The sequence below is a fragment of the Rhinolophus sinicus genome, linkage group LG10, assembly GCF_036562045.2.
Source record: "Rhinolophus sinicus isolate RSC01 linkage group LG10, ASM3656204v1, whole genome shotgun sequence".
NCBI classification, from domain to species: Eukaryota; Metazoa; Chordata; class Mammalia; order Chiroptera; family Rhinolophidae; genus Rhinolophus; species Rhinolophus sinicus.
Window position 1 is genome coordinate 29822301 of NC_133759.1, and position 25424 is coordinate 29847724.

At 45.6% G+C, this 25424-nt stretch overlaps 1 protein-coding gene across 1 annotated transcript in view; it reads left to right on the plus strand.

Moving 5' to 3' along the window:
• RFTN1 (raftlin, lipid raft linker 1) overlaps positions 1 to 25424 on the plus strand; it is a 187109-nt gene that overhangs the window by 154693 nt on the left and 6992 nt on the right. The window contains exons 8-9 of the mRNA XM_019726003.2: positions 19089 to 19192; positions 21671 to 21752. Of these exons, the coding sequence (XP_019581562.2) occupies positions 19089 to 19192; positions 21671 to 21752 (186 nt within the window). The remainder of the gene's footprint in view (positions 1 to 19088; positions 19193 to 21670; positions 21753 to 25424) is intronic.

Below are 25424 nucleotides of genomic sequence, written 5' to 3' on the forward strand. Positions count from 1 at the left end.
TTTAGACAGAATCTTCCCTCTCCTTTCTCCTTGGCAGCAGCTTGGATTGGGGTTCGTGAAACGTCCTGCGGATTGTAGCCGTGGCAGGACAGAGATGATGGGCCAAAACCAGCCCGCTGGCTTCCCCATGGGGCGGTGGCTGGCAGCTGGTGGAAGACTATGCAGGAGAAGAAAGCATTTAAGGTGGAGGGGATTAGTGGGTACAAAACAGAGAATGCCCAGGGAATTGGGAAACGCACAGGGTCAGAGAGTAACCTGCTCTTTGCTGCCCGGGATTAAGAATGCAAAGGGGTGTTTACTGTGTTTACTGAAGCAAAGAATATCCAGGTGGGAAGAAGACTTCCTGCAAAATAAATAGCAAAGTAGAAGTGCTGGATGGTCTCCTGCCAACCAGAAGTGCCCTGGGAGAAAGTGGAGGCTGACCAGGGCCGGCTGGTGGCAGGGAGCTCCAGCTCCGTGTTGACACTCAAGATGTGGACATTTGGGAGGGGGCCTCCTATGGGTGGAAGTGGCGGCAGAGGCAGACCAGAAGAGAAAGCACATCTATTCATTTTTTCTCACAGTTAGAACACATAGTAGATGTTGTCAGTGTTCTTCTACCCGTGTGCGTTCCCTTCCAGCACCTGTGTGTCTCTCCCGACACCTGCCTCTGGGCTCCTGGAGCCCGCATTGCGCTCCGGCAAGGAGAGCCAAAGTGCCTGGGTGTTTAGATGTCCCCGGGGTCGTCCTTGTCCGAGATTAAGAAGGGGGGGTATGAAAGCCCAGCTCCCCGGCCTTAGGTCGGGACGCTTCTGAGCACAACCTACCTTCCAGAGCCCCCTGTGGGGTGAGGCTGAGCTACTGTTCAGGGGTTGTTGGGTAAACCCATGTCTGCTTGGCTGCTTCTGCTTTTTGTCCAGCTGCCCCACCCCTCTCCAGGAGCTCTGCTTTAACAAGTTACCTGCATGCAAATCCTCCTCTAAGGGTCTGGTTCTGGGGAACTTGGCCTAAAATAGATTATTTCTTTTAAAAACTCCCAGGTAAGAATGCAAATTATGTTGCAAATTGGGGTAAAAATTAGTGTGGGTTTTATAATAATTGTAACCAAATATTTACAGTCCACAAGTATGTATGTTGAACAGTGAATCTTCTTTTACCTCCGGCCTTCCTGTTCCCTAGTTTTCCTTCCCCAGAGGCATCTCCTCCCACAGATACTGGGTGTACTCTCATAGGCAGGCACATGTGTAAGAGGCTGAACAGTGCCCCCCCCAAAAAAAAAGTCTCAGGTTCTAAGCCTTGGACCTATAAATCTTTCCTTATTTGGAAAAAGGATGTTTGCAGATGGAATTAAAGTTAGGAATCTTGACATGGGAGATTGTCCTGTATATATGGGTGGGTCCTAAAAATAATTACATGTGTCCTTAGGAGGCAGAGGAAGATTTTACACACAGATAGATCTGAAGGTGATATAAACACAGATTAGACAGAGATTCTGAAATGTGGCTGGAGTGAGGCAGCCACAAGCCAAGGAAGGCCGGCAGCCACCACAAGGTGGAAGAAACAAGAAATGGATTCTTTCCTAGAGCCTCCAGAGGGAGCGCGACCCTGCTGACACTTTGATTTTGGCAGCGATACTGACTTTGAATTTCTGGCCTCCAGGATGTGAGAGAATACATTTCTGTTGTTGTAAGCCACCAAGTTTGTGGTCACTTGTGGCAGCAGCACGAGTGAACTGATACAACGTGCATGGACGTAACTCCAGTGGAGCACCGTGGCAGGGACTTGACAGCGTCTCTGCCTGGGAGGACAATCTGGGGAGGACGCTGTGCATGAGGCAAGCGCCAGGCCTGGCAGTGCGTTGAAGGGGGCCGTGCTGGGGATCTCATCAGAGAGCCGTGCATCCAGACAGTTGGCTCCAAAGTGATGTGTGTTTGGAGAGATGGACCGGAATGGGGGAAAGCAGAAAGAAGCCTGGGAAAGAGGTCCCAAAGTGAGAGAATAGGGGTGGTGGCTGTGGGCATTAGGGTATTTTCTACTGTCAGTAGCAGAATATCCAAGTAGAAGTGGCTTAAACAGTAGGGATTTTTCATCTCCTCTCATCAAGCGGGAAGTCTTGGAAGAAGGTGGCGTGGTTGCAGAGTCCATTTTATCAACAGCTTAAGGACATCATCGGGGACCCAGGTGCTGTCACCTTTCTGCATCAGGGACCCAGTTGTATCCTCAGCTTGTCTGACAGGTCTCTTTTTGTGATCCTAGGCCAAAGGTGGTTGCAACAATTCCAAGCATCTCATGAGAACATGACAGCTGGGAAGAACAGGGACCTTTCCTACCATGTGCCCTTTTTTTTATTAGCAAGTGAAACCTTTACCAGAAACTTCCAAGCAGAGTTTCTCTTAGGTCCCATTGGCCAGGGCTGGTCACAGATCCACGTCACTGTCAAAGATCATGGTTAGCTAGGGCTGGAGAGGGTGTCAGCCAGGAAGGGAGACCTGGGCTGCCAAGTGGCTGGTGACTTTGGCAACCAACAGTGTTTGCCACTGAGTGGGACTAGAAAGGCAGGGATGTTCTAGAGATAGTTTAAAGAATACCTCTTTAACTTGGTGACAGCACAGATAATGGGATGATGAAAGGAAGGATTTGACTTTTAGTAAAAGGTGAAAGGTTTATACCATTTGAAAAGAAACCAGAGTATTACTTTAATCTCTATCTGTACTTTTTTTCTTCCATAAACTTCAAGGGTCCTGTTCTCTCAGACACCTACATTGCACTTCCTGTACAAAATTTTGTTATACAAGTGAGTGAGACCTTTTAAAAAAATGTATTCAACAAATAAATACTGAGTGCCTACTGTGTGTCAGCCACTGTGAAAACATAATGAATGGAGGAAATTCGGGCAGGAAGGATTGATTCCTTTAACTGGAGAGAGGGAGGGCAGTCATTAAAAATGGATGCCCGCCCCCTGGCCTTTCCACACCCATAAATAATTTCTCTTCATTGTCAAGTTTCCTGAGGGGTGGTGAAAGGCTCTAAATCGCCAGAAACCTAGGCGAGTGTGCATTCTGGTGAAGAGCATGGAGCATGGTGAATTTAGAGCCTTACTGCAGAGAAGGAGAGAGTGAAAGAAATCATCACATTTCAAAATCTTGTGATAAATACGTTTTTTAAAAAAATAGTGTGCTTTAAAAACCTACAGTGAGTGCCACAGGATGGCAAGAGTGAGGCAATGCTCAATGTGATAAGAAGGGCTTGATCTTTAGGTTTGATTAATGTGTTTGAGATAGAACGGTGGGAGGTGGTTCTGTAAGGGCTTGAAACACATGCCTAAACAATTAATCTTACAGTTTCTAGAGGTCAGAAGTCCAGGTGGGCGCAATAGGTCTTCTACCTAGAGTCTCACAAGGCCGAAACCAGGTGCTAGCAGGGCTGAGTTCCTTATTGGAGGCTCTGGGGGAAGAATCTACTCCAAAGCTCATTCAGGTTGTTGGCCAAATTCAGTTCTTTGTGGTTTAGGACTCCTTTGTTTCCTTGCTGGCAGCCAACCAGAACCTGGTCTTTGCTCCTAGGGACCGCCTGCACTCCTTATGCTTCCCATGTGGCCCCCTATAAGAACTTTTTAAATGCATAGGTAGTCTGGTAGCCACGGATGAGAACAGCGCGAATGGTTCTCCAAGAAGAGCTTAGTGTGTTAAATCAGTAAGTACAGAGGGTTGAAGGGCGTTCTTGTAATTCAACGATCACTCATTGCCACTCCTTGGAATTTGTTCCTTTTGAAATTCACTTGGCCAAGAATTTTAGTTAAAGTAAATAAAAAGCAAGGGCCTATTTGTAGTTGAGAGGCTATACTCAGCAAGAACGTGGTTTGGTTGGGCCAGTGATGCCATCCTGCACCTTATCTTGTTTCTCAGTAACTTGTGCAAAGATCTAGACCTGTGAGAGCACTAAAGCTGGGAGGCCATCAGGATCTAAAGAACATGAATACTCTTGGACTCCACAAGAACATTCCAGCTGGACATGGGGGGAGAGGATCAGGGCAGGTGTGAGAGTGGGGAGTGGGGAAGAGTCTGGACAACCCACCCATGCCAACGTCAACAAGAAGGGCTATTTCTGAATCTGTTTTTACATGTTGGGTTTCTAAATTAGATTACAACTGATGTTTGTGGAAAGTACCCCACTAGTTTTACTTTAAAAAAAAAAAAAAGGAAAAGAAACCTTGCAAATTTCTTATCTAATCTATCTTCTTTTTTGAGTAGGTTTCCTTGACTTCTTAAACCCCTTCAAATCACATTATCTACTAGTTTATCAATGCTGAAGCAACACCAGCCCAATAAAATATAACAGGGATACATTTAAGTATCAAGAAAAAACACATCAATTGCATTTAAGTTCAAAAGAGTCAATCATATAGACTGGAGAATACCTGATTTGAAAGCAATTCTAATGAAAAAGAATTTAATACAGATTAACAATGTACCTACTACTACCCTCCAAATTCCCTGGGCTATGACAAAGTGAGGTTTTCTATATCACACCCTGTGTTACTTTGTCCCTCCATTTTCGTTGTCTCTTCCCCTCTGCTGAGTCCCTTCTCCACCTCAAGTCTTCACCTTTGAGATCCTTACCTTTTCTTTGTAGAATTCTCAGCTGAATTTGCTTTCCCTTCCTTTTGGCACTTATCATGTTCCACCTTACTTGAGAGCTATTCAGTTTTTTAAATTGCTATGCAAACTCCTTGAGTCAAGGACTAGCCATTCCTGATATTCATATTCCTTGGATCCAAATTAATTTCTTTCATGTTACAAATTTTCTACAAACGTTGGTTGAATGAATATGGAACAATGTCAGTTTACTCCTACTTATAAAAGATAACTGGCCATATTGATGAAAATGCACATGGGAGCTACTTATCCCTCTGTTCTTCAGTCTGGTACTGGCTGGCTTGAAGTCATGTCCCATTGCAACCACCATATTTGATGAGAAACACAGAAAGACTGTGGGGAGGAGGGTACAGAAGAGAGGGACAGCAATGGAGGATACATCAGCTGGAAATGGTTGAAAAAACAGTTGGGCATATTTGTCTTGGAGGAGGCAAAAACAAGGGCAATCAGGTAGCTGACTCCCTATCTTTGAAGGGCTGATTTATCGTAAAGGAGAGAGGCTGATTGCAAGGGAAAAACTAGGTCGTTTTTGGAATGCTCATGTGGAACCCTTCAGCGGTGGAAGATGCTGGAGCCTGTGGCTGTCAACCTCCAGGTCCAAGTGTGATTCAAATGTTCAGTCATCTGATGTAGGTGGTCCTCCTGCTTTGGACAGGAAGTACTAGATCAGTGCTTCCCAAGCCATGATAATGCTCAGAATCACCTAGGAACTTACAAAAAATATACATTCTCAGGCACCACCCTTGGAGATTCAGTATCAGTAGGTCTGGGAGTAGAAATTAGGGATCTGCATATAAAAAATTCATCCAGCCCAAGAACCACGGAAATGGAGGATCACACCAATCCCTTCCAGCTTTATTAAGCTGGGATACATGGTTGACCCATTGCTTTTAAGTCAGTGGCCTCTTTGAGGCAGAATTCTTAAATATCCTTTTCAGCTGAGGTGGAAAGGGGGTGTCTCTTTGTGTATATCACTTGGCAAATTAGACTTAAGATGGGTCAGGAGCTAGTCTAATGAAACCAAGAGGTCTGTTCTTTTTATAATAGTGATGCATGGACAGTTCATCAAAATGTTAAATGTAGTTACTATACGACCCAGAAATTCCACTCATAGGCATACAGTAGTTGACCCTTGAACAACATGGGTTTGAACTACGTGGGTCCACTATAAATGTATTTTCTCTTTCTTTTGTTTTCTTAATATTTTCTTTTCTCTAGCTTATTTATAGTGAGAATACAGTATATAATACATATAACATATACAATATGTATTTATCAGCTATTTATTTTATTGGTAAGGCTTTTGGTCCACAGTAGGTGATTAGTACTTAAATCTTTGGAGAGTCAAAGTTATATGTGAATATTCAGCTGCATTGGGGATCAGCACTGCTAACTCCCACCCCAGCATTGTTCAAGGATCAACTGTATATCCAAGAGAAATGTAAACATATTTCTACATAAAAACCCATACACAAATCTTCATAAGAGCATTAGTCATAATATCTAAAAGGTGGAGACAAGCCAGATGTCCATCAAATGGTGAACAAACAAAATGTGGTATATCCAGACAATGGAATATTATTTGGCAACAAAAAGGAACAAAGTAGTGATACATGCAGCAACATGCATGAGCCTTGACAACATGGTAAAGTCACAAAAGACCACATATTGTATGATTCCATTTATGCGCAATGTCCAGAATAGGCAAATTTATAGAAACAGAAAGTAGATTGGTGGTTGCTTAGAGTTGGTGTGGGGGAAAGGAGAGTGACTGCTAATGGGAATAAGAATTTTTGAGGGGTAATGAAAATGTTCTGAATTTAGACTATGGTGATGGTTGCACAACTCCGTGAATACATTACAAACCATTGAGTTGTATACTTTGGGTGAATGTTTAGGTATTTCAATTATATCCCAATAAAGATGTTTTTAAAAAAGTGATACATTAATTGAAGACAGTTTAGAAAGCACAAGGAAAAAACGTCATCCTACTCTCATTATCACTGAGAAAATAGCTACATAACATCTTCATGTATATTCTTCTAGTATGTTATCTATATTTGCATATTTTTTACAAAAAAATGGGATCATACCATTCATACTGTTTCTACTTCATCATTTTAAATGGCTATAGAGTATTTCAGTATATGAACAATTATATTTTCATGCATTTCTTTAGTTTTCTATTGATTGTTTTTAGACGGTTTCCATTTTCTTGCTCTTGTAAACCATGAATATTCTTTAGCTTTTTCATTGTACTTCATATCACTTTTTGATTTAAAGACTCATACTTTTTTAAGCTAGCTAATACTTATCCCATCGAAACAAATTTTCCTTTGGATGTCACCTTGACAGTTCTTGATGCTCTTCAGAGGGAGCATTGGGCAAGAAGGTGACGGGCGAGGAGCATCATAAAGACATTACCTTATTTAAAACTTATTTGGGCCACAAGATTCTGCAGTCACCTTCCCATATGAGGACAAAGTCACTTTGAAAGAAGCAGGTAGACTTGTCCCTATTGAGTGGTAATTGGATGTTTCGTTTTCTAGTCTGTATCAGTTAGTTGTTGCTACATAACAAGCCATTCCAATCTTCGTAGCTTCAAATAACCATTTATTTAGCTCATGAATCCTTTTGGTCAGCTGAGCAGTTGTTCTGAGTTGGCTTAGCTGATCTCTCATGGGCTCTCTCAGGCCTTAGCTGCTGGCTGGATGAGCCAAGGTGACTTCACTCACATGGCTGGCTATTGGCTGGGGCCACAGGGCCTTGCGTATCTTAACATCCAATAGGCTGCCCTGGGCTTCTTCATGGGATGGCAGTCACAGGGTTCCCAAGAGCCCCAATGTGCTAGCTTATTTCATTTTGCATTACATTTGTTAATATCCTATTGACCAAAAAACGTCACAAAACTAAGCTCAGATTCAAGAGGTGGAGAAATAGACACTATATCTTGATAGAATGATCTGCAACAGACTACAAGTGGCACAGATACAGGGACACATTTGTGTATGACCAGTTTAATGATTTACCAGATAATCTTTGCTAAAACATTAAGCAGCTTCAGTAGTTGGTGACCAGCATATGTCTGTGCGCATTTAATTTTCATACATGAATATATTTCCAACTACCACATACAGCATGCCCCCCAAAATGGCATCTCACCATCCTGCAGATTCACTCACATTTTTAATGGTGAGTTAATTTAAACTCATGTCTCATCATCGTTGGGTATGATTTACAGCATTTTTGCTGAGACTTTGAGAATATAAGACAGCATTGGCAGAACCTACCCCAAAAATGAGAGGATAGGTACTTTCATTCATTCACTCAACAACTATTTATTGAGCACTAATTTTGTGCCAGACACTTCCCTAGGAGTTTGGGATTCATCGACAACAAAATTAATTCCTTGCTTTTCAGGAGACTCCATTGCAGTGAAGGAGTTAGCAATATACAGATAATCAAAATCAGTGGCAAGTAGGGATCGATATGATGAGGGAAGGAACAGAGGAGATTTTCTAGTGGACTCCAAACAGAGTTGGCCAGTCTCTCGGAGACCATTTTAATTTTATTGACTTTGGTTTTCTCTTCATCAGCTTGTCCTTTGGTGCATCAGTCCAGGTGCTGATGAAAACCCAAGAGTGCATCTGTTAGAGGCTCTGGTGGATTTATCTCTGGGCTGTCGTGGATGAGGGAGCCAGATAGAATGGAAGGACTCATGGTGGCGAGAGTACCGAACAGTCAGGGGTCTGACATGTCCTGAAGCTTGGATATTCCTGTTAGCAACTTCCAGCACCTCAGAGATCCTATTAGAAGCCCACTTACCATGAGCAAGGTCCTCAGAGAACATGTTGGAAGGATTAGTTCAACGTAATTTGGCTTGAGGGAGAGGGGAATGTGAGGAGAGGGTGGAGTTAGAATCATGGTAACCATAGTAACAAGATGCTGACAATTGAGTGACCAAATGCTCAAAGTGGGAACGTGGCACCTTGAATTTACCAGGTGGAAAAAGTCAGGGAGAGAAAACCCGTTGTGCACAGTATTCCACACTGTCCCGATTCTTACCCACTTTCTTTTCAGAATGAACCCAAGGTTGATACAGTCCACTACATAGTGCTTTGTGTGGCTTTGCCAGTTGCTAGATGCACAGAGACAGTGGAATAACCCTTTAACTTCCATTTCCTTCTCTGTTAAGATTTTCAATGAACCTTTGTTCAGAGACATCTTCTGGGTTATTATTTTATGATTGTTGGTACTGTGTGAAGAATCTACTGTAGATGAAGGTGATAACTTTGATGTAATCTTAAGGTTTAGAGGTTTTGCTGACAAACCTCTGGACCCCACTCCAAAGTAAATACTTTTAATTATATACTGTGGGGAAACTCTCTTTAAATACCTCTGTGTAATAGATGAGGTTTCTAAGAAAGAAAGGTTAAAAATGTGGTCTTTCATCCACCTCAAATTATCTAGAGAGAGAGTAATAAAGTGGCAAATCCCATTTACTCCCACAAAGCCTAATTTCCTCTCTCATCAAAGCAAGTGGGAGGGACTTGGCAAGTCCCTGGATGGAGAAAATGTTTCGTGTTTAATTGTTATCAAACAAAGCTGTTTCCAAGTCTGCCAGAGAGGACACGCTCACCCCTGATGCATTCAGTATGTGTGTAAAATGTCAGCTTCTGGAGGATGTAAGCCTCGTGCTGTCTCAGTATGAGGTCCCTGCTGTGCAGCCGACAGGATGTAACAGCTTTGAGTTGCTTAACTGTTTGCACTCAGAACTGCAGTAGCCTCTGTCCCTACTAATGGTCAGAGTCCGCCCCAGCCGTCACCCCCTGAACCTCCTAGCGCTCGGCCTTATTACCCCCAACCTAATCTGAGCCCTGTATTGTAAAGCACCTCTTAGGGTTCTCATCCCACCCAGGCAGGTGCATGTCAGGATAATAGTTTGGCATATTGTCTCCTGCCCCTCCCTCTGTCCCAACAGCCCCTCTCTGCCTTCCGAGTATGTGGCTTCAGAGACACGGTACATACCAGGACCACATCACCCCTCTTGTCCTAGAATCCAGGAGAGTGTTATCTTGCCTGTGCAGGTTTGGTTTTCCTGCCAGCTTGGCGTGCGTGGTACTTTCGGAGAAGCCAGAGCAGCATCTTGAGCTAAGACTTCCTCTCCCCGCGTGGGGCTTTATCTGTCCCTCCCAGACTACGCTGGTGGCAGTGCTGGGCTTCACTGTAGGTTATCATAAATGAGACTTCAGGGCTCCAGATGTGATGCAAGGTTATAGTGTGTCGGGCATGGAGGAAATGAGGGCTAGGCACGCCAGCTTTGCGTGTGGTAGAGAATGAGCAACACTGAATTCCATTAAGTAGTCGCTATTACATTTTCTTTCTCTCGTATCAAGCAAGGTGACTTTCACTACGATTGTCCTCCTCGACATTGCTGGGTATTCAGTTCTTCCTCTAGTAATAGTAGTAATAATATATCATTTAGCTTCTTCTCTGGAATAGAGCACACCCCACGCTTAGTGAATTAAAATAACAACCCTTTACGGTTGCCACAGAGTTCCCAGTTCAGCTGGGTGATTCTGCTGAGCTGGCCTGGGCTTGACTAATTTCAAATGGGCTCAGTCGTGCTAATGCAGTCGCTGATGGGTTGACTGACGCTACCTGGTCCAACACAGCATCTCTCACATGTCTGCCAGTTGGTTGAGCCACATGTCTGTCATCATCCAACAGGCTAAGCCTGGGCTTGTCCTATTGTAGCATAGGCAAGTGGAAGTAACAGGGTCTCTGGAGACCTAGGCTCAGAATTCCCATAATGTCACCTCTACTATATTCTGTTGGTCAGAGCAAGTCACGAGACCAGCCTGGATTCAAGGGGCGGGGAAATGGATTCTACCTTTTTAAGGGAGGAGCTACAGTGTTCTGTTGTAAAGAGGTTTGGATACAGGGAGGGTAATCATTGAGGCCATTTTTGCAAACAGTGTATCTCAAATAATAGCTGCTATTATTATTATTATTATTATTACTATTATTATTATTATTTTGTTGGGCTCTCAAAGGGCTACAGAGTTTGCCTTTCTTGCGTGTTAGAGAAAATCAGGCAAAGATGTGCGTTAACCAGCAGGGGTGGGTAAAGAGCCTTGGAACAGAAAGAAGCCTTCTCTGCACTGCATGTATTTTCATCTGCCCCCTTTTCTACATCTGAAAACTAAGCTTTTTTTTTTTTTTTTAACGTATTCTCTTTGAACGTTATGAAAGCCAAAGTTGTCTAAAATGAGACCGACTGCTTTCTTAGACTCTATTATGTTGGCCTAATTACATATCAGCAAAATGTTTTTCTGGGGCATTGTGTGTAAAACAAAGAGGAAAACAGCATCTCCAGCCAGCCCAGGGTTCTTGCCCCTCCTTTGGGCTGGCAGAGGCAGTGGTCCAACAGGAGGCCTGCGGGAGGATGGGCCAGGAAGACTGGGCTCCTGCAGCCTCCACTGGCCTCTGAGGGATTTGCCTTTTCCCCAGAAAGAAGAGAGGACAAGTCACTCCTTCCTCTGTCCTTCCCTCCACCACAACTCCCAGTGGCTTCCATCTGGTGGGGAACCACATGCTTACTCTCCCACCATCCCCCGGACCAGGATCTCCTGGGGCTGAAGAAGAGACTCACATATCTGTGCTTCCCAGGTGCCCAGCACAGAGCAAGGCTGATTGAGTGTGGAGAACTGTAAATGAATGGTGGTGCTGGGTATGGTCTGTGGGGCACTGAAGGACTTGCGTTTTCCGCATGCCTGCCCCCGCGTTGCAGCATCCACTTTCCCTTTGATAAATGGAGGTGAAATGTTCCTTCTTTCCAGCTTGGCATTCCCCTCCTGCCCCTCTTTGGATCTTTTGTGTCGCCATCTGAGGGCATGACTCTTATCTTGTCCTGTGCCTTTGTGGCCAGGGTCTCTGCTGCCCAGGTGCAGTCAAGACAAACCCCAGGTTTCCTGAGACCGGGTTTAGAAGCCCTGCCTCGTCCTCACTACCAGCACTGCTCAACCTCTTGCCATCTGCCGTTTCACTCCAGAAATGTCCTGGCATAGTCTCCCGAGACCTCCCTAAGCATTCCAGAGATGGTTTTTCTGGTTTCGTGTTTCATGCCCTCTCAGGACACTTGATGGCGTGGATCCTTCTTCTTAAACCTGTTTTCCACCCGGAGCTGCTCATGAGCTGATTCCTCCCCCATTCATTCAATGTTTTTATACAGCTTCTGCTCACTCCCCTCCCTAGGATTCCAGGCCTCAGCCAGCCTCACGCCTCCTCCAGTTTTCTTCTAGCCTGTGTTGGCCAATGCCTCCAAGTCTTTATTTTCATTCTAACCTTTCCTGGCTTCAGACTGCGTATTAATTTTCTTTCGCTGTCATAACAAATGACCACAAATGTAATAGCTTAAAACAACACAAATTTATTCTCTTACAGCTCTAGAGGCCAACAGTCCACAATGGGTTTTAAGAGATTAAACTCAAGATGTTGGCAGAGCTGCCTTCTTTCTGGAGACTTTCCTGGACATTCTGTTCCCTTTCGGCATCTAGAGGCCATCGCGCTCGAGGCCCATCACTCTGACCTCTGCTTCCATCCTCACACCTCTCTCTCTCTCTGACTCTGACCTTCCTCCTGCCTCTCTCTTCTAAGTATCCTTTGATTACATTGATTACAAACACTGTGATACTGCAACAGTCGATCTGATAACCCCAATGGCTACTAAGTGATGGGCAGGCAGCATATGCAGGATGGATACACTGGACAAAGGGATGACCATGTCCCAGGAGGGACAACGCCACATTTCATCACACTACTCAGAGTAACGTGCTGTTTAAAACTTAGGAATTGTCTATTTCTGGAATTTTCCATTTAATATTTTTGGACCAAGGTTGACCATTGGTAACTGAAACTGCAGAAAGCGAAAGCACGGATAAGGGAGGGGATTTCAGTACTTGTGTATTTGAGAGCTACTGTCAAATTGTTCTCCGTGAGGTTGTGTCAGTTTGCCCCCCACCACTGATGTATGAAAAGGCTGCTTCCTCACCGTCTTGTCAACAAAGTGGTTGTCAAACCTTGGAGTTTTTTCCAATACGATAGGTTTGAATTTACGTTCTCTTATGGTGAGATTTGGCATTTTTTTATGGGCTTAATGGCCATTTGAATTTCCTTTCCTGTGACTCTTTCCTACCCTTTTCCACTTTAAAACTTGGATTACTGGATTTTTTTCGATCAATTTTCAGGAGCTCTTCTTTGTAATAGGAGCTGCAAATATTTTCGCATCTTGTCATTTGTCTTTTGACTTTGCATAGCTTGTCTTTTGTCACGCAGAAGGGTTTTTAAGTCTGTCACCACATTTATTATTTTTACTTTATGGCTTCTGGATTCTAAGGTAATTAGAAAGGGCTTCTAGTAGACCTTTTAAAAAGTAAAATAATAAAATTATGTTAAATGTGGGGAATTGGACACAGGCATACATTTCTTCTCCTCTGAAAAATCTCTGTAAAATAATACTAAAGGAATGATAGATAGTTGGATGAGAGACTATTTTCATTATTTTTGATTCCATATTTGCAAATGCAACTTTCTAAAATTTATTTGTAATCCCCAAAGCAATACTCAGTGCTTTCATTGTCACTTGTCGATACGCAGAATAGCAAAAAATTTGAGTCGCCAGTGTGCAACCCAGCTAAGGTGACTGTCCACCTTCTTATTTCAATTGTCATATTATAAACAACTGTCTCTTTTGTGGTCTACTTAGTGCCATATTTTCACATTTTTGTGCTTTTTGTGTTGGTGATGTTGCTGCTTTAAATGGCCCCAGGCACAGGGCTGAAGTGCTGTCTAGTGTTCTTGAGTACAAGAAGGCTGTGATGGGCCTTACACAGCAAATGTGTGTGGTAGAAGCTTTGTTCAGGTCTGACTTATAGTGCCGTTGGCCGTGAGGTCAAAGTTAAGGAATTGACAGTATATATTAACAAGGTGTCTTTAAACAGAAATACACATAAACAAGTTTCTGTATTTATCAGTTGATGAAGACGTTGTGATCAGAGGCTTGCAGGAACCTAACCCTGTACTTCTCCCTAGAAGCAGTGGTTCAGTATTCATTAATTCAGTGTTTGTGGCAACATTATAGAAGAGAACGCTTGTGAATAATGAAAAGTGATTGTAGATGGTAGGTTGGTAGATAGATAAGTAGATAGATAGATAACATACCCAACAAGAATGGAAAGATTGAAAGAAAAAAAGTAGAAGATGAGTGATTTCAACAAATTTTTAGAAGATCGAAAGTGCATGGAGGAATGCTAATGGATTAGCAAAGTAGAGAAAGCTGTAACCTGCGTATAGCAGGGAGCTGGTTCTCTTGCAGAACCTGAGAAAAAGCTCTGGTCTTCAAAGCATAAGTCTCCATGGGATGGTGGGAAATGAACTAGAGAGCTGAAAATCAGGGCATTGATTTAAAGTCCTTATATAGTGTGGTGAGATCTCTAGCCCCCATCTCTGCCTCATGCATCCGGGTAACTGTAGAGATAATGCAGGAATCAGAAGAAACCACTTAAAATAATGAGATAAAATATATGCATCCATGAAACAAAAACAAGATGCCCAAAAAGAAGAAGAAAAAAACCTCAGAAGATAAGCAAGAGCTTTTGGGTCTTGAAAATAAGGCAGTAGGAAATTTAAAAACATACTAAAACAGGCTGTAAAATGAAAAAAAAAAATATTTCAGAAGGTAAAATAAAAAGAGGAAGAAAATAGGGGTGGAAAAGGCAATAAAATGAAAATATCAATCCTACACTTTGACTACGTAATAGGAGGCCCAGAAAGCAGACAGAAAATGGAGGAGAGAAAAATTATAAAAGGAAAAACAAAGAACACTTTTCAGAACTAAAGAACGGGAATCCTCAGATTGCAAAGCCATCAGGTGGATAGAGAGCCCTTTGAGTGAAAAAAGACCCACACTAAGCACAGTGTCAAATTCTGGAACTTCATGGGGAAAAATACCCTAAAATCTTTCAAAGCAACACAGCAGGTTGCACTGAAAGTATTAGTAATCAAAATAGATATCGCAAAATTCTAACATCTAGAAGCTAGAGGAACGATACTTTCAAAATTTTCATGGGAAAATAGATTTCAGTCCAGACATCTATACCCAAACTTTTAGTTTAAGGTGAAGACGAAGACATTTTTAGGAAGTCAGGGATTCAAATGACTTCCAGGACATTGTTTCCTAGGGAGCCACTAGAGGATGCAAAATGAGGAGGAAACCAAGAAAGAAAAACGCCAGCCATAGACAGCAGTGGAAGGAGAACCCAGGCATGGAAAGCATTCAGACCAGATTGGAACAAGGGTACAGAAAGCACCAGAAATGATGTCTCCAGTAGGGGGGAAAAAAAAAAAAATCGAACTAATGAATTTAGGTACATGGGATTTATTGATGGGCATAAATAAGAGGTGTTGGAAGATATGGAATATAAATTAATGATGGGTTGGTGTACAACCAGGCAGATGAAAAAAATATATATGAGGTCATAATTAACTCCAGGAAACAGATAAGATTATATAAAAAGGAAGGTGTGGTCACAGTGCATTACTTGACCAGCTCAAGTTGAGCAATAATTTGCAAAGTTGTAATAACATAAATACTGACTTTTGATTTAATTAAAATTACATTATAACTGGGCCACTAAGAAAGAGGAAGTAAGAAATGTGTTTGAGAGCACTAACCCTTTATTTCCCATGATAGTAAATCAAAAGATATCTAAAATTGATAAGTAAAGAAATAGTCATATAAATGTACCAGCCAATAGTGTTGGGCATTAGTGTTTTGGTAGCAATTTTACAAAAGATGCAGTGTTTTTGCAGGGCTCTTCTTCAGATGCTTTCTTGGTAACAGGCTAGGTAGGGCCCAGTCTTGTGGCTGTTGGGGATGAAAGCAAACAGTCCCCAATCACTGTTTTCAGGTACAAAGACCATCCCAGAACTGGTCCCACAAATTTTCAGATATGTAAAATTGAATTCCCGTGTTCATTTACAATCATGTATAAGGAACAAAGCCTTTTCTTTTAAACTGCTTGTCTCTCAGATTGCTTCCACAAATTAAAAAGGAAACAGCAAACTGACACTCAGGATACAAACTTTCTCACTGGACCAATGTGTCACCTCCTCATTATTTTCCTGCATGGAAGATCTTTAAAAACAAAATGATCAAAAGACAAATGCATTTGTCATAAACTACACTCCGTTGTCATAATTTTTGGACGGTAAGGGAAGGTTGTATTGGATGCCTGTTTCTTTAGTTGATTTGCGACCACCAAAGAAATAATAGGGAACCAAAGAAAAAAGAATCATAAACATAAATGAATTCCTTTTATACAAGTTGAAGAACCACAGGACATGCTCCTTTTTTTTTTTTTTAGCACTCCAGGTGTGATGGCAGATTACGTGTCCACACAGGAGAGTAGAGAGTTAATTAAAATTTTTGCTCCTACTCCCAGAAAGAAATGTCTTTTCATTTGATAAGCAGACTGGCTTTGGAGTGCTGTTTGTGCTTTTCCCTCCTCACTGCAGTGTCACAGAAAAGCAGATCAAAGAGAGCCTTCCATCCATATAGGTTTCCTACCATCTTTCTTAGCTAATGGACTTGAAAGCGTCCTCCACTGACTGCAGCGGGCTGGTGTCATATTTTAGAAGTGCCATCTTACTGTGTGGATAATAAGCAAACCAGTTTTGATAGATGCTATGGAAAACCACATTCAACATTAATTACATCAAGACCAGCCCATATAGTCAGAGGAGAGGTAGAGTCTGGCAGAGTGTAACACCTCACCCCCGACCATTTGTACTTTACTTTTCAGCCCACCATGTGACAGCCAGATATTAACACTTGAGATTGAACCCTCAGCTCTCCCAAGCAGGGTTAGGTTTGGTTGTGTTTTTCCTTTTCCTTTTAGTGTTTATCATTCTGCACCCTCTGGCTGGTATCCCCAACCCAGAGGGGAAAACCTGTTTGGAAGAAATCCTGCTGTCTTTCTCTTTAAGATAGTGATAAAAATGAAATAAAATAGAGCAAAATAGAAGCACCCCTTACGAGGCCTGTCTGAGCAAGCAGGTCAGGCGACAGCAGAGGTGTCCATTGTCTTGCCGTTTGGGTGCCCGTGGAGAAAACCGGCCAGGCACAGTCACCAATAAAAGGACTCCATTCTGCCACTCAGGGCTTTGTGAGGCGCCAAAGCTTGTCCTGGTTGCCATGGCTACTGTCTGATTGTGGTGGGTCTGTCACAGTGCTTGATAAAGTGGGAAGGTTATTCTTGATAGGCCCAAGTAATCATAACCTCGCAAAGCTTGAGAGTGTGGATTTAACATTTTTCCCCCTCCTCTCTTTAAATCAGGAATGCAGGGTGGGGGGCAGGGGTTCTCAGGATAAAGCAGCCACAGCAGGTGTCCTGCTGTGCTGGTCTGGAAGGGAGGTTGCCACGTGCCCAGGGAGCCAGGCAGAAAGGGGAGTCGCCTGGTCATTTGCTGCCATCTCTGGCCTGAGTGGGGCTTCAGAAACAGGGCCAGAATAGGGACCCTTCCCACCCCCTCCTGTAAATAAATTGGTTACGGTTGTACCTCTCTCCTCCTTTCCTCACTTCCCTCCTTCCCTTCCTGTTCCCTCTCCTTTAACTTCCATTCCTTTTCTCCACCTCCTTCCTCTTCTTCCCCCACTTTCTTTTCTCCCCACCCTTCTCCCCTTCCTCCCCTCCATTCCTGTCAGCTGCAGTAGTATTTCTAACAGAGCTGATCCTTTCAGAGTCTCTCTACTCTTTCTCCTCACGTGGAGAATAATGGGAAAGGTGGGGCTTGAGGTAACAGCTGATGCATGCTGGCCGCCGCATCCCAGACTCTTTCTGTCATCAGAAGAGATCTGAATGATTGTCCAGGCAGTGCTGCTCAGACTTAGCTGCATCAGAACTCCTGGGAGGACTCTTCAAAACGAATTCCCACGTCCCACCCTGGGAGTTTCCTGTCTGGTCGGGAGGTCTAGGTTGAGTCTCAAGACTCTGCATTTCTAAAAGTTCCCAGGTGTTGCTCATGCTGCTGCCTCAGGAACCACACTTTGAGAACCACTGACAAAGGCCAAGACTTATTTTATACCATTGAGGAAACTGAGGCTCCCAGAGGACAAATTGGTTGCCAGTGGTTCAGGTGGGACAGGCGCCCAGTGATAGAAGCTTTAAAAGCCACATGAAGAGGCAGGGCTGGTCAGCTCCCTAACCCAGAGCAGCCGGACAAGCGAGTTCTATTCCCCAAAGGCCACCAGCAGGACAGCCTCTCACCACCAGTGGCCCCTCTGCACAGTTAAGTGCCCCAGTTAAGCCCACCCTCCCCAGCGCTCTAGGCCCAGTGTGGTCTTTCATTTGTACATGCTGGAATTCCCCCCTGGAATGCCCCTTCCGCAGCTCCACCTGTCTGATTTCTGCCCAGCTCTGCGTCCTTCCTCTCTGCTGACCTTGGAAGCCTCGTGGCCCTGCCAGCAGCCCATTGTGTATTTTGGTTACTTGTGTGTTTGTGCTGTTGCCTCTGCTGGACCGTGAACTCCAGCAGTAGGACAGGACCTTCCTTCCCCTTTTGTACCCACCACAGCTCCAATATACTAGGTGATGAATCCGTGTGGCCACCTCAGTTGGAAGGAACCTGGACACATGTTTGAGATGTTCAGAAGCCAGCCTAACTGAGATGGGGAGTCCAATGGAGACACAGGATGGCGGTGTCTAGTGAGGAGCCCAGCGTAAGAAATTAGGCCTGATGCAGGGAGAAAGCAGAATGTGGGACCCAGTGCAGTGGCCTCACTTTGGGGTTCTCTCCCTGTGGGAGCAGGACGGAGCTTCGGAATTCAAAGGCATATATTAGGCACGTCTCCCTGCCACCCACACTGATTTGAAATAAAACCCAGCAGCATCCATTTACCCCTGTGTCAGGCTGCATAACACAGGTGAGGCTCCTTCTATGTGCACACGCAGGGTGTGTGCGTCTGCTGTGGCTGGATGTAAGTGACTTGATCATTTGTCAAATGTAATTTAACTCCCACGACGCTCTCCGAAATGATCCAGAGCGATGTGTGTTGTCATATGGCCTGAATACATCATTGAGGCAAGGTGATGGTGCTTCATTAGAACTCACAAGAGGCTGTTTGTCCAGACAAGAATAAAACAACATTCATGGATTAATCCTTGGGCTCTAATTCCTTGCCAATATGCAGGCTGAGAGGGGGCCATGAAAGAGGTTCCATGTTGGTGTTTTGGCTCTGAGCTCTGGAAGCATAATGAGAGGCAGGGCCTCCACGCTGCAGGATGCCCCCACCTCTTTCTGCTTGGCTGGGTGTGCGGGTTGAACAGCTCCTCTCAGTCACTCAGGTGGCAGCTCGAGGCAGCAGCATCCTTCACGGTCGCCTTTCTCCCTCAGGGTGTCGAGGTGCAGACAGACTACGTGCCCCTGCTGAACTCACTGGCAGCCTATGGCTGGCAGCTCACCTGTGTGCTACCAACTCCCGTCGTCAAGACTAACAGGTAACAAGAACAGTCATGATTATTACTGAACGCTTACTCGGAGCTAGGCACTGTTCTCGATAAGTACTTCTTGTATATAACTTATTTAATCCTGTGACAAGCCGATGAGGCTGGTGTGGTTACATCAACGCTCCAGCTGGGAAGTGGCAGAGCTAGGATTTCAGATTCTTAAACCGCTCTCCCCCACAGCACTCCTCTGCACCCCTCTTCCCACATGGGAGGCTTGGCCAGTGAATCATTACTGCCCAGCATGTCAGAGATGAGCCACCTGAGGACGCCTGGGGCTCTCAGATGCAAAAGAAATCCAGCATCTGCTATGTGCCCTCTGCTGGGCTAGGTAGGCACTTTATGTATAAAATCTCATTCAATTCCCCCAAAATCCTATGAGGTGGACTTTTAAAAATTAAACCCATTTTACAGCTGAGGAAAGTGGTGGCCAGGGAGGTAGAAGGACTTGCCCAAGATCATAGCACTGGTCAGCAGTCCCCCTAAAGATGTGAAAACTTGGAGCCTTGGCCCTAGCTTGTGGCATTTCTTATAATTTCATGTTCATGATCATCTGTCTACCCTTGGCTCTGCCCACCAGCCCTTGAGCCCATGGGTTTGTTCCAGTCATACCAACCCTAAAAGGCCTTCCATCTATATTTTGGGTTTGCTATCTAAACTGGTCCTCCTAGCAATTCTGTGGGGGTTGTGAGCATATATGTGATTCCCATTTTACAGATGAGGAGACTGAGCCTCAATCACATACCTGAGGCCACACAGCACTTCACTCAGTCTGCAGAGTCAAGGGTTCCTTGTGCACCATGCCGCCTCTTTGCTAACCTATAGGGATGCCCCCTCCTGTGGCCCTCAGTGCCCCACCTTCCCCAGTCCTGTTATATATCCACTGCTGCAGGGTCTGGGACTGCATGGGGCAAAGCTGGGGAGATGGGGAGATGGCAGAGCAGTGCAGCCCCAGGGCACAGACTGGGTGTGCAGAATGATGGTGACAACCAGCCTTTCCTGGGTCCCTCCACAAGCCTGTTTGGGCCCTCAGTCTGTCTCCCTCCTAACATTGGGCCATGGTGGGTCTGTGTACCTGCAGGAGCCAGGCTGCAGCCACCTTTGGACCCCTTGGCCCCTGAGAGCCACCATATTGTTTCTTAGCCAAGACTTGTAGGGGCACAGGGCGATGCAGCAGAATGGAAAGAACCCTGGATTTGTGGCCCCAGTCCTCAGTCTGCCACCTCGGCCAAGTCCTGTAGCTTCTCTGAGTCTGTTTCCTCATCTGTAAGACAGAAGAACGCCTGCCCCACCACCCATTCCAGAGGACAAGAATTGTGATGAGAATGTATTTCAATGGGATGCTCCAGCTGGTTCTGAGCTAAGCCCACAGGGTGCAGATAGGTCTCTGTCTGTCTGCATCTCAGATAGTCACACCTGCTCAATAATTCTCCCTAGTCCCCCAGGCCCTGTGCCTTAAGTGACTCCTCATGGTGGAGTGGGAGAACGCATAGAATCAGGCAGACCTGAACCTGGATCTTAGCTGTGTGCTGTGGAGCCTGCTTTTTAAATGAGACTTCATTTCCTGTCTGTAAAGGTGTCTGTCCCAATCCTTGAAAGGTTGTGGTGAGACCTACATGAGCCATTATGTGTGGAACCAGCCCGCCCAGCCCAGGAATAAAATAGGGAATATTAGTCCTCTCCCTCCTTACCCTCTGACACTCCATGTGGTGACATGTTGCCTCGGCAGAGAAGACATTTGTAAAATAGACATTTAAGAAAGTAATCAGAAGGATGGGGGTGGGGGAGAAAACAATGATCTCCTTTATAATATTTCTATCTGCCTTCCTGGGAGGAAAGCACACTCATTGTGCCATAAAAATGGGTGGCGCTCATAAATGTCCCCTCACCTGCTTTGTTAATGCCAATCCCTGCCTTTCTGCCTGCCCTTCATCTGTGTGCCTGCAGGAGTGGCATGGCCCTCCTGCTCAGTGAGCGTGTGCCAGGCCGTGCCTGGGACCCGGTGCGCAGCCAGCCCTCTGCCCACTGTCCCTGTGATGGCTGATGGGCAGAGCTCTTCACCCAGGTCCTCATCTGCCTGCCCCTCTGGGACCTCATTACCAAAGACAGATTTCAAAGAGGTCTCTCACCCTTTTGGCACTAAAGAAGCCAGTTTGTCATCATTTGGCCAAGGTGATAGCTGCTATTTCACATCAAGGGAAGGGGTTTTTTCAGCTATGAAATTGACTTTGCAGGGATACCCACAAAACTTTGACTGGGCCCCTGAGATAGCCCCCCAGAAGCAAGGGAGGATAGCCTGGGAGTGGGAGGGGGGCGCTTCTTGATTCTGACCTCTCACTATTTGGTGGCAGCCTTCCTTTCTTCCTCACTATTTGGTTGGCCTTATGAAATTAGGGATTACAGTGTCTGTGTGAGGTTTAGAGTCCCCCCCAGGTATAACATAGCTCATTCTCAGCTCCGCGTGTGTTGCAGGGAGGGCAGTGTATCCACCAAGCAGATTGTCTTTCTTCAGAGACCGTGTCTACCTCAGAAAATCAAGAAGAAGGAATCAAAGGTAAGTGACCTTGATGGCTTTCCTCAGGTTTTCTTTGCAGGGTTTCATCTTCGAGTGTATTTGTCTTCAGCAGTTGAGCGGGCAGCCTGCTCCAACTTCCAAGGGCTCTGAGCCCAAGGGCACCTGAGCCCCTTGGCAAACTGAATCAGACTGAGGCTGCCAAAATGGGACAGGTGAGGGCACTGGGGGACCTTGTCTGCCAGTGTCCTACTGGTGAGGCCAGAAGAGCAGAGGAGAGAGGTTTTTCAGGACAGTCAAGCGTGCCAGATATTCCCACTAGGCTAAAAATAGGGTCATGAAGTCAGCTGCAGTCTGTCGGGATGAGGGGGGTGGCTTGAGCTCAGGCCCAGCATCTCTGTATCTTCATCTCATTGCAAGCTGGGTAGAGGTCTGGCCTGCCCTTCGGATCCCTCAGACATCAGAAGTGTGGTGATTTGGGCAGACAGACCCCACCGCAGCCCGTTTTTGACAGGCTCTGACCCAGAAGCCCCTGAGTGACAGTGGCTGGTGTGGACAGAGGCCAGCCAGCCTCCACCTGTGGCAGTGAGTCTTCAGGTCAGACTGTCCTGGGGATCGCCAGGTTCCTTTCCGTTCCCTCACTGGATGTCACATGAACTATCTGGAAAACACAGTCACCATGAGAGACTGTGGCCATTCACAGAATATTTCCTGTGTTTCATAACGTCAAGCCCAAGTCCGTCCTGTGTCAGATGCTTCTGATGCTTCACACGCCCATGCTTTGCTGCTGGAAGGTGCTTTTCCCATGGGCGTTTCACCAGTTGCTCAGGAAGAGGCAGGTGAATCGAGGGAACCTGCCAAAGCCCGAGTCAGGTGTCACCTGGGGCCATCGTGCCCCACCTTTGATGGCCAAGGCCATGCTCTCCGGCAGAGACTGCTGGGCGTGCTCCTCTCCTCACATTTGCCACCGTCCCTGGGCTCCCACTCTTGTGCCTCAGGTTCTTTGGACATGGAGCCCGGACAGGAGCACCAGGCAACAGAACAGATTGGAGCAGCCCCTCACCAGCCAACAAATCCAGGGAGGGGGACTTTCGTGGGAGAAATGCCAAGGAAATGGCGCCTTGAAGCCAGATGGGGTAGAGTGCTGCAGACAGTCTCTCTCCAAGCTCTGAGATGCTAATGTGACAGGTGACAGCAGCAGAGAACCAGAAGGCAACTGCCAAACCCAACATTAACCACCAGGAGCAGTCAACCGCCGGCGGGAAGATGGATCAGCCCGACTGCTGTCGGCTCCTGGGGACCGTGTGTATTCACAGAGTCACATTCAACAATAGCACAGGCCAGGCTCCACCAGACACCAGAAGAAACCCGTTCTCCCTCTCAGAGAGGGAGGTGGTGCTGCCTTTTCTTGCCAGCTGTCCTGGTTGTGGTGCCGTGGGATCCCAAAGCAGAGACACGTGTTTTGATTTTGGTGAAGGCCATACATCTCTCACAGGGGGATGAGCCAGTGGAACCTTGAGCAGCAGGGAGATTTTCAAGGTTTTTAAGCTGCTCTAAGAGGATAGAGTGACTTTCCTCAGGAAACATCCTGAGAGGATAGGGGTCATTTATTTTCTGGTCAGTAGACACTTCCAACCCCAATCAACTATATGGATTGGCTGCTTTCTCTGTTAAAGTACTTATTTATCACCTACTCACTGCAAGGATTGGCTGGTGCCGAGCACTTGTTCTCTATGTGACCCGGAGAGGTTCCCTCCCTGATAGAGTCCCAGAGAGGGGACTTTACATCGGACGTCTTGTTTTTATCTCACCACTGCTGTCATCTGCTCCTCAGCTGACTCAGGTCGGCGTTCTGCTCCCATGAGGTCTGTCTACCCCTGTGCCTGTGGCAATAACCCCACCTACTCCTCACGGTACCTGAGCACCCGGCAGCAATTAAACTGTCAGCTGCCTCTATCTCCTGAAGCACCTTTTCCTCTTGGCTCTGTCCCACCATACTCTCATGGTTTTCCACCAGGTTCCTCAGGGTTCAGACCCAGCCCAATTCTCCTCTCACTCTCTAACCTCTTCCTTAGAAAATCTCATTCATCCACAGAAGGAGAAATTCTCCTCACTACCTTTGTGTTGATGACTCTTTATCTGCGGTTTCAGCCCTCCCTGCTCCCCGGAGACCCCAGCTCTACCTGTCCTGTCACTGCTCAACAATCTCAGAGCAACTCCTGACTTTGTCCCTCCCCCACACCTGGCCCACCTCCCTCTACCAAGAGGAATGGGCCACCACTGACCCAGAGTCACCTGCTCTCTTAGGGATCACCCTTGTCTCTCCACATCTCCTTCCCCTGTATTCAGTCAATCCTTAAGACATGTCCATGTTAGGTCCTGGAAAATCTGGAATCCTCCACTTCTCTGCACCCTCACTTGCCTCAACTACTCCAGTCTTCTAATGACAGGTCTCCCTTCCAATATGTTCTCCACTCAAAGACAAAGTGATCTTTTGAAAAAGCAAATGGAATCATGTCATCCCACTGCTTATAACATGGTTCTAAAGCGTTGTATTATTCTTAAGATGAAGATGGAAACCTGTCATATGGTCCACAAGGCTCTGTGTGATCTGGCCCCCATGTTTGCTTTCCCAGCTCTGTTGGCCTCACGCTCTTCAGTGTCCCTTCCTGCCCCAGGGCCTTTACTTTGGCTGTTCCGTCTGCCTAGGACACTGTTCCTTTGTATTTACTCAGGATGATGTTCTCTCCTTTCAGGCTCATTTGTGAGACACAGGGAAGAACCACGCTCCTCTCTTTCAGAGTTCTCTTCTCCTTTCTAATTAGTTGTATTCATTAGCTTATCCTGTACTGGTAGAGGCAGTGCATGAGAGCAAAGACGTTTTTCCTGTCGTATGCCCAATACCTGGCTTTTAAGTTGGTTCTCAACAAATATTTGTTGAATCAGTGAATGAGTAATCAAAATTCTGAGCCCAGAACATACATATTGATCTCTAGCATTGAAATTTAAGAAAAGAAATCACAAGGGTGGCAACACCAAGGAAGCAGTCCTCTTAACGAGCAAAGTGGACAAAATTCTCCAATCAAGACTTTTCATCATCTGAAAGAAACCTCTTTGTGTGTATGTGAGTGTGGCTTTCAGAGCAAATATGAAACTCCTTCAAAGGTAATAGGTGGTTCCTATGACACCGGAGAAATCATCCTTCTAAACTACTTGAAGTGAAGGGAGATAACGAATCGTGTTCAAAATGTGCGAATTAAATTCATTAGCCCCTGCTGACATGGAACTCTGGACACACTGCTGTGAAATGGAGGATTTGTTTTCTTTCCTCAGTTATTTCTGACATGGATGGCTAGTTGGCATCTTTCTTGCTTTAGGCACCAGTGGCACACCCCCGTGCCACAGATACCCTGCTTACGAAGGCCCCCAGCATCGTGCAGTCTAACTTGCAGCTTGTTTGTGGAGTGCAGAGACGCTCCCTGATACTGCTCAAGATATGAAACACATCCTCCAGGCTGCACTGCCTGCCTTTAAGTATGATTGTTACAGACACCCTCTCAGAGACAACCCGGAAAGCCGTCCCTGTCCCAGGGGCTGCCACATCCCTGCCTCTCCTTTTTTTGCTTTCTGAAATGTCACCTTTTTGAGCCTTGGGATCTGGAGCAATTTTTGTTGTCTGTTCGAGACTGTGATTGTCCCCAGCTTCAAGGAGAA